This window comes from Carassius auratus, unplaced genomic scaffold (assembly GCF_003368295.1).
Source record: "Carassius auratus strain Wakin unplaced genomic scaffold, ASM336829v1 scaf_tig00035533, whole genome shotgun sequence".
Classification (NCBI taxonomy): Eukaryota; Metazoa; Chordata; class Actinopteri; order Cypriniformes; family Cyprinidae; genus Carassius; species Carassius auratus.
This window is the reverse complement of record NW_020526237.1, coordinates 54,025-63,875: the sequence shown is the minus strand read 5'-3', so window position 1 is coordinate 63,875 and position 9,851 is coordinate 54,025. Positions and strand designations below refer to the sequence as shown.

The 9,851-nt window shown below is 36.1% G+C and overlaps 1 protein-coding gene across 1 annotated transcript; it reads left to right on the top strand.

Annotated features, from left to right (window-relative positions):
* Positions 1–416: 416 nt before the first annotated feature.
* On the top strand, positions 417–5,449 carry LOC113082011 (UBA-like domain-containing protein 1). Its single transcript, XM_026253912.1, has 3 exons — positions 417–659; positions 990–1,043; positions 4,344–5,449. Exons 1-3 carry the CDS (start codon positions 552–554, stop codon positions 4,638–4,640), a joined length of 459 nt encoding a protein of 152 aa, XP_026109697.1. The 5' UTR covers positions 417–551; the 3' UTR covers positions 4,641–5,449.
* The last annotated feature ends 4,402 nt before the right edge of the window (positions 5,450–9,851 follow it).

Genomic DNA, 9,851 nt, shown 5'->3' with positions numbered 1-9,851 from the left:
CAAAAAATAGCATATATGTTACAAAAATCGAGAAAATGTGTCTAACAACTATTACCCCCCCAAACCCACCAAACATCAAGAATCTGAAAATAAATAAAATACAGATAAATAAATAAAATACTTACAAATTATTGTATATTCACAATTTGTGAAAATGAATTGATTTTTGGTGAATAGTATATTACAACCAGTTAGTCAGACATAATATTAATAATAATAATAACAATTATTAAAACGATAATATATATATATATAATATATATATGAATCCCAGCAGTGAGTGGTGAGACCTTGATGTAAAGTCTGTTTAAATGTAACATAAATTTAATATGCATGCAAACCAAATGTCTGTCCTGTATTTAACAAGCTTTCATTACTTGACTACAAATCCCAGAGTTCCTCTCTGTCACTCATGAGTGGGACGGCTCAACTGAACTCGTAACATTTTTTTGTTTTTGTTTCCAGTCGACAAGTTGATGTTTGAGTGCGGCTTGAAAACTGCAAGCTGAAACTTTGAAGCCGACGAAATCATACAGGTTTCTTAACTAAATATGGACGAGCTAAGGCATCAGGTTATGATAAATCAGTTTGTTCTTACAGCCGGATGTGCGGCAGATCAAGCAAAGCGGCTTCTACAAGCTTCACACTGGCAGTTTGAGGTATGCTTGCTTGTTTGTCAAGGAACATCAAACTTGTCTTGTGGCACAGCAGAAAAATAGCATAAATCACTATTATTAATTTTAGTTCATTTATATATAGACATAATTTATAATAATGCGAGACAAGCACCAGACAGCACTGTCTTATAAATTAGACATTGAAAATAAATATTGTTACAATTATAAATTATTTTAAAAGTGATTTAAAATGGTGGCTTCAGTGAAAGTTATGTTTAATTTTATGTTCAAAACCCACCAATGCACATTTGCCTACTTCCTCGAGAATGACTGAATTAATGTTCTTCTAACTCTTTTATTATGGTGTTGCAGACTGCTCTCAGTACATTTTTCCAAGAGGCTAATATTCCTTACAGCCATCAAATGGTGAGTATGTTTTTTTATTTTTCTTGTCGTTAATTGATAGTTTTTCATATCTGTTATTATGACTTCCGCCATGTTTGAGAGCACGAGTCAGACAAAAATAAACACAGGCTGACATGTTTCTAGTGAAGGCTACAATTATGTCATTTAAAATCCGTAACTTTGTCGTTTAAGCACAGATAGTCTCCCGTAGGTAGTTGATTAAATATGTTAATATTTAAGATGATATAATAATCTGGACTCATGGGACTTGCGTTTTTGCAAACGTGTCCAAAGTTGTGGGGGAGGGAGAGAGGGCGATTCCAGGAAAGAGAGAGAGAGAGCGCGCGCGCTTGACTTGGCACACTGGCACTAAAACAATCAGATCGGGACGATAAGAACGCAGTGTACCATGTTCAAAACCACACTGGCTTAAATACCCACATTTGTAATTATTTAGCAGATATTTGAAATGAAAGGAATCTGTTTGGAATTACTCAGAAGTTTTAACACTACCGGTCACATGCAAAGCGAATCAAATTTAGTTAACCCTTGGAAAGCACCTCATTTGCGTCTCACTTACTTATATACTAGTTTGATAAGTAAGAAGGTTTACTTCATAAAATGAGCATCGCTAAAATGATGCAATATTTAAATGAGGTACAGTACACCCACATGAGACTTACTCATATCAGTATTTTAGGAAAGGGTGTTTTATTCTTTAGGGACCGGGGCGCTGCTATAGTGACGTCACCAGCGCCACGCGATTGACTGTTTTTTTTTAATTGGCGACTAACAACAGGTGTAATAATACATTTCATTCATATATTGCCAGTGTCTTACAGTGCATCTACATCAAAAATTTGAATTTATGTTAGATTATTATTCTAGAATTATATTTGCTTAAAGGGGCCATATGACACTTTTTTTTTTTTTAGATCATTATTTTGTGTATTTGGTGGAACAGAATATGTTGACATACTCTAATGTCCAAAAAAAACAAAAAAAAATTCAAATACTGTACATTTATGTAGGTCCTCTATGCCCCGTCTCTCTCAAACTCTCTGATTGGCCAACTGATATAGTGCATTGTGATTGGCCGAACACCACAAGCACTCGTTGGAAATGTAACTCCCCTTTCCATAATCATGAGCTTCATCTTTCAGAATAAATGTAAAGACTGTTAATGATGTCCTAAGATTTACCATCAGTTCAAGCCTGAATGAGGAACAGAGACACGTGACAGACACAGTGATGAAGCTCGTATGTGTTACACACACACACACACACACAATGTGCTAAACTCCACATTTGAACATTCAATAGCATACTTTAATAACAAAACATACTTACACTAGCTGATTTAGAAGCGCCAGACTGTCGTAGCAAAGTCAGAATGACCTCCTCTCCTAGATTCACGAAACGGCCGTCCATAAAATGCGTTGCTGTTCTGTTGTAAGTAATCTCAAAATATGATATGATTAAATATGTTAATATTTAAGATGATATTATAATCTGGACTCATGGGACTTGCGTTTTTGCAAACGTGTCCAAAGTTGTGGGGGAGGGAGGGCGATTCCAGGAAAGAGAGAGAGAGAGCGAAAATAATGATCTAAAAAAAAAAAAAAAAAAAGTGTCATATGGCCCCTTTAAGCAAATATAATTCTAGACATTACGCAAATATTTCTACATCGTGAAGTAGTCATGTGGGGGTGTGTTTGAATGAGCCGTTTTAGGAGGGAGTAGTAGAGTCTTGACTTTGATAAAGAATATCTCTTTGGATTTGAGACTTTAGTCTTTGCAACTTCAGGGATCTTATCTATGCACAGTCAGCTTGTAACACTCCAAAGAGAAAGGAAACCTTGAAATTGCATCATATGACTCCTTTAAAATGTTTGGCCCCCTGAGAGTATGAGAAGACGGGTGATTTATACTGCAAGAATGATCCGTGTGTGACTTCTGACTGGGAAGCAGAGACAAATTACACTTTCGAATGACAGCGTATTGTTTGAGCTCTTCTCAAGAAAAGCCTTTACTCATGCAGCTTTCAGTTTCAGGGTTACATTATTATTCTCAAAGTTCAACAGAAAGCATGTCCCAGAGTGTGTGAGGGGTTTTCGTTTCAGTTGATGGAACTTGATTGCTGATAAACCAGCTGATCCTTGATCCACTGGTAGAATATAATGATATACTTGTGATTCAGACATGGCTACTTTTAAATTACTGTCAAAGGACAAATCAGATTTTTACCTGTGCATTGGTAAACCAAACCCTAGTCAGTATTTATGAAAGCCCTCAGAGCTGCTGAGTGAAATAACTGCTTAAAATGGATTTAACAATTAACTTTTTACAGAACTATTTACTAAATAAATGTTCTTGACTTGAAACATTAATTAAATGATTTTATCATTTTATGTCATTGTGGCTAGCCCATGTATTCAGGAAATCAGCTTCCCAAAATAATCAGTTATAGTACTGATCAAATCGTACGATTTTATTATTCTTTTAAATATGTTTGAAAGTCTCTTATGTTCAAGCAGACATTATTTAAACACAATACAGGAAAATCTGTAATATTTAAAATTTGATTACAATTCTGAATGGCTGTGTCAATTATATTTAAAAGTTTTACTTATTCCTGTTATGCAAAGCTGAATTTTAGGCACCATCACTCCAGTCTTCAGAGTCTTATAATCCTTCAGAAATCATTCTAATATGATGATCTGATGATCAATAAACATTTTGACTATTATCCATGTTAAAACTGTTTTTTTTTTTTTTTGTTCAGGACTCTTTGATGAACAAAGTTCAGAAGAACAGCATTTTCAAACAGAAATTTTTCATAACATGGATGTTTTCACTATCACTTTGGATCAATTTAACACATCCTTGCTGAATAAAAGTAAAAATGTATACAGGTTTGCATTCGTTATCAAACAATATTTGAATACAGTGTTGCGATTGACCAATCGTATAAAAACAGCTCTTTGATTCTATAAATGCTTTCTAATTTGTTTTTTATCAACAGGAGCACAACATGTCACAAAAGACGTCATAGGTGTTGTTTTTCACTTATTATCTTCTTAAAGCTGGCGTCTGAAAGACTAAACGTTGCTTTAGCAAAATTTGTGGTGTTTATTAAGGAGCTGTGGCCAATAATTTCAAGAACTTCCTGAATTCCTTGTTTATGAAAGTGACTCTGTTGCTGGAATTCTGCAAATTCTTCATTCAGTGTGCATGGTTTTAAAAAAAAGTCTGCTTTGTGAAACAGGGTTGTGGGTGAAACCCATGCCAGAATCAAATCTGTTCTCTCTTTGTTTCCAGATGTGCACTCCAGCCAACACACCAGCAACACCACCCAACTTCCCAGACGCCCTAGTCATGTTCTCTCATCTTAAAGCCTCTGAGAGCTTCGGCAACAGCAGTCCTGTCGCTTCTATGACCACGTCACCAGGTCCTCACACCAACTGGGCCATGAGCCCTCCGGCAACCCCTGGTCATCAGGGGCGATGGACTCCAGGTCAGCTCATGCCCCAAACACCCTCACCGGGCTGGCCCGCGGCCGTGACTCAACAAGCCTCTGCCGAGCATGCTAGTTTCATCATGGAGGCCGAGAGATAGAGACTGCTTTAACTAGCCATCACACCTTACAGGAAGAGGAGGATGGAGCTTCCTCCTGAAGACTTCGACGGTGGCAGCGAGAGCGCTGGGTTGCAGTGAAGTGTGCTGGAGCAAAGTGTGGCCTCTTCTCTGAGCTCACAAGAGATCTGGGACTCTTAAAATTACTTTTCTTTTGGCGATAACCAAAAAAGATGGACAGAATGAGTAGCATATTCACAGAAAACCTCAGACAAATGAATGTGTTATGCAATACTGTCAGTTCTCAACTAACGGTGAATACTGGATTTTGCACTGTGTACTAAACACCTGCAGTGGGTCTATTAGTTACTCACCGTCATGTCATTCATTTTATGGACATCTTTAGAATATCTTCTTTAACGTTCCACAGAGAAAAGAAAGTCATACATGTTTGGAAGGACATGAGGGTGAGTAAACGATGATGGACTGTCTCTTTAATCAACAGGTTTACTGCAGAAAACACATCATCTTTTGGACTGGTCTGTCATTTTTGACTTCTTTATGACTTTGTAATGAACTACATTGGCATTTTATATTAAAATAATGGTATAAGAAGTTTTTTAGACCCAGAATATTGCACTCTGTGGTCCTGCTCAACACTCAGAGGACACTTTGTTTTATCTCAAATCCCTATTTAAATATATTAAGCAAGAATATATTCCTCCGATTTCTTTTCACCGATCATCTTCCTGTAACTGTGTTCACACTGCCTCCACAATATTTGTGGACTATGTGATGGTTATTATTTCCTATTTGCTGTGTTTTTAAATAAATATATATATATTGCAAAATGCTTGGTGGAGTAGTTCCTGTTTGTGTAATAAACTATTGATGATTTTTTTCCCCTTCCAGTGTAATTAGGGTCAATGTATGTACACCTGAACTTTGTATCCTGTTATACCATGGTAAATGATTACATGGACCCACACTGATCAAGCTAAAGTTACATACATTGAACATAATTACACTGATGTTGAGCTCTCATTTTTATATATTTGAGTTCAAAATATACATATGTTTATTACAATATACATATAAGTAATTTCATAATGCTATGAATATAAGTTTGTTTTGTGTATGATAAATGTATGATATATTTAAAGTTGTTAAGTATACCACAAGATAGTTTTTATATATATATATATATATATATATATATATATATATATATATATACACACACCACCTTCTTGGAGGACCTGTCCTGGACCACAAACACCTCCAGCCTGGTTAAGAAGGCTTACCAGCGCCTCTTATTCCTCAGGACACTGACTGAAGAAGAACCAGCTGTCTTGAGCCATCCTGGTGAACGTTTACTGGTGTGCAATCGAGAGCATCCTGACCAGTTGCATCACAGTCTGTTATGGGAACTGCTCAGTTGTTGACCACAGGGCACTGCAGAAGGTGGTGAAAACTGCCCAACGCATCACAGGGACACCACTTCCTGCTCTTGAGGACATCCAGAGGAAACGCTGTCTATGATGAGCTAGCAGCATTCTGAAGGACTCCTCTCTCCCTGGCCACAGGCTGTTTAACCTCTTGCCCTCCGGGTGGCGCTTCAGGAGCCTCTGGACAATGACCACAAGATTTTTTTCCCTAAAGCTGTCTCCTTGCTGAACTCTGCCCTCTGACACCCCACTCCCCCCACACACCATACACACAGACTCCTCACCCCTCTTCATCACTAAATCTGATTTATTTATTTACAACAAGCAAAAAAAAAAACAGTAAACTTGTTACAACTTGCATTACTGTCTGTTCATCCAAAAACACTGAGTAACCCATTTGCAGACTAATATTTTCTATGCACTTTACTGTCCATTGCAATAGTGTAAATGATGTCCATAATTCTGCCTATAGTGTACTACACTTTTACATAATCCATCTGTATAGTATTGTCATAGTATACCTATCTGTATATCATGCTGAGAGTATTTTAAATCTGTAAATTATGTTCATAATACTTATCTGTATAGTTATTGTACATATTGGAGACCTTGTATATTCTGTACTTACTGCTTATTGCACTTCTGGGTAGATGCTAACTGCATTTCATTGCCTTGTACTTTACATGTGAAGTGACAAAGTTGAATCTAATCTAAAATTACACACTGTACACACAGAGGCATGAGTGGAGGACTGCTGCAGGCTGGTCATGCATTATACAGAGCAAGGGTATTGATATGCCACAAGCTTCTTCATAACTATATCTCTGTTTCCCTCTCAGTCTGTTCCTGTGTTCATTCAGTTATTGGAATAATATATATATATATAAGATTACTACTGTCGCTTCCTCTGCAGTCACTTTTATTGAGAGGAAAAAAATATTGAAATGAATGTACTGTTTTAGTTTTTTTTATATATGTTAATATGGTATTAAATTATATTTGCAGTATAATCAATTTATTACAACTTTTTAAACAACTAAAAAAGAAATGTCTAACTTTAACTTTTATAAATCATGAATGTTTTGTCACTTTAGCCTGTTTTTTTTTTCTTTTTTTATAAATACACTTGGCAGATTACTGTTGCAGTGAATATATACACACAGTGCCCTCCATAAGTATTGAAAGAAGTTGAAGAGTAAGAAGTTGTTTTGTTTGCTGTGGAGACAAGAAATCTGTAAATATGTTATGATATGAGACCAAACTACAGAATGTCACATTTTATTATTGGGTGATTCAACACAAAGATGTTTTACCAGTTAAGAAGGGTTTTCTCTATCTATCGGATGTGAGCAGAAGTATTAGAACAGTTGCCTCACGGGACTTTTTAAGTGTTCAGCTGTGTTGCATTCATTCTTCAGATATTAAAAACAGGGAATGTGTCTTATCAGTTATATCCATCGCTTCTGCATTCTAAGTCTTGAATTCAATTATGACACACAAAACCAGGATGAAGACGAGGAAGCCAACTCTGAAAAAAAGCAAGCAATTTGGATGTTGAAAGAAAAGAGGAAGTCAGTTAGAATGATAGGAAAAACAAAGGATGGAGAAATCAAGAGTTTGGAAAGTACCGGTGACATCAGCAACCAACAACGCCCTGATCGGCTGAGAAAAACAACAGTAGTTGATGACAGACAAACCATAAAAGCTGTGAAAATTACCCCTAAAATACATGTCTGTAAAATCACCAACAACCTCCAGAAAGCTGGGGTGATGCTCTGTCAATCTACAGTCCGCAGGAGAACTGGACACAGAATTACAGAAGCTACACAGCAAGATGCAAACCTCTGAACACCAAAAATAGAAAGACAAAATTAAAATGTGAGCCAGAGTTTTGGAATAAAGAGGAGACTAAAGGCAGAAACTCCCCAAAACAAGCAACAGCTGGAATTGGCTGCATTAAAGCCTGGAGAAAAACATTTCAAAGCATAAGACCAAGAGTCTGGTGATGTCTATGGATTGCAGACTCACTGCTCTGATTGCATGCAAGGAATACTAAACTAAATACTAGCTTTTAATCTTTTACATCTGCCTTTAATTCAACTGTTCCAATACTTATGCTCACATCAAATAGTGGGATAAAAATGCTGTCCCTTTTATTTGGTCAAACATTGAATATGTCGAAAGACCTAATAATAAAATGTGACATTAAACTGGGAAGTTAAAGTTTAATGCTATACAAATGCACAGCAATATTGAAAATGCTGTTTAAAATTTTTGTATGAAATCAAAATATATCTAGCAGAAGCACAGTTTTTGTCTGAGAGAAAACAATGAAATATTTCAGTTTTATTTATTTATTGATTTATTTTGGACTGCGCTCTCTTGCTATATTTATAGCGCACTAACAAGAAAACAGGAAATGTTGAACTGGCAGCTGTGTGATCAAAATGTGAGTCAAGGTCATCCGAAGTTGAAACATAAAACATAATTTGAAACACAACAACCAAATAATGAACACATATATAAAAACTTTGAAAACAATTATATTATCTTGAGAATGCTTGACTTGGGCTTATGAAATCTATTTCTCCGGACTGGGATCAAATCATGGAGAGAGTTACCGAGACAAATTAATAGGCTATTATGAGCACAAAAATTAGGACACATGAGTCAGGTACACAATGACCGAAAAAAAATCATAAATAACAAATATATTATCATATAATAAAACTAGCATATATTTGTTTATGCTATTCTGTGGCTCAATATTCAGCTGTTATTAATTTTCATTCATGACCAGTGGAGGTCGCAAAAGTGTTTGTTTTTGCGTTTTCTGCGTTTTAATATTTTTGAATGTCACAAGAAACTCCCTTTTAAGATCCGTTATTTAGCAAACTTTGTGCACAAAGAATGAGTTACTTGAGGAATATTAGACTGTTGCATTTTGTTCTTTGGTATATTTAACGTTTAAAATAAATAAAATTATGGCAGGACATTTAAAAAAAATACAATTGGATGCCACAGCAATGGACATTTGCTTGCTAGTCTGCAAAAAAATCAACGGCCTCAACATTTAGGAGTTCACTAGCATATTGGTGTTAAACCCACAAAACTTTCCTTCTGATTTCATGTAGATTGTTGTAGCCTATGTGATCCTTCTGTTACTCGTTTTATCTTATCTTGGACCACTACAATAGTTATATTTGCCTTGACATGATATAAACAAGATTGCTTCTGATAGTATCAACGTGATTTTCCAATTATAAAACATCAGTGGCAGTCCTTGTGTATATTTTACTCAATATAAATACTCTACCCTGAGGGACAAAGTCTGTCTGGCCACATTTCGAAAGTATCCTTGTGGTTTCAGGTTTCAGCCTTGTTTCAGTTTGTTAACTGGTCACATGTATAATCCCAAATTAATCATTGCATCATTACACAGTTATGCTAGCGGGTCTTCCTGCGTACAGTGCATAGGCTACCTCACAAATATCAATTTCTATTCTAACTTAGTCCATTAATGTGAACATGTGCTGTCTTGAATGTGAGGTAGCGGATACTAAATTCTATGATTCATGGGGTTTTTTACTGACTCACATTTATTTCCTACGTATTGTATTTTAGTTTGTCTTGGACTTAACTATTTGGAGAAATTCAGCCTCCTCACTCTTAGTACTATACTGTTGAATCCATGTTTACCTCTGCATGAGATGTGTTTGTGAAGTCCTGCTCTCAGCTCTAAACTCGTCCCAAGAGCGGTCGCACAGCAACACTATTCTCACACATACTTTGGCAGTCAAACCCA

What these genes read in the sequence shown, in the direction of transcription:
- LOC113082011 (XM_026253912.1), top strand. Translation starts at nt 552, where the DNA reads ATGGACGAGCTAAGGCATCAGGTTATGATAAATCAGTTTGTTCTTACA. An exon ending in CTTCACACTGGCAGTTTGAG is followed by an intron (nt 660 to 989) that starts GTATGCTTGCTT and finishes ATGGTGTTGCAG; the next exon opens with ACTGCTCTCAGTACATTTTT. An exon ending in TTCCTTACAGCCATCAAATG is followed by an intron (nt 1,044 to 4,343) that starts GTGAGTATGTTT and finishes CTTTGTTTCCAG; the next exon opens with ATGTGCACTCCAGCCAACAC.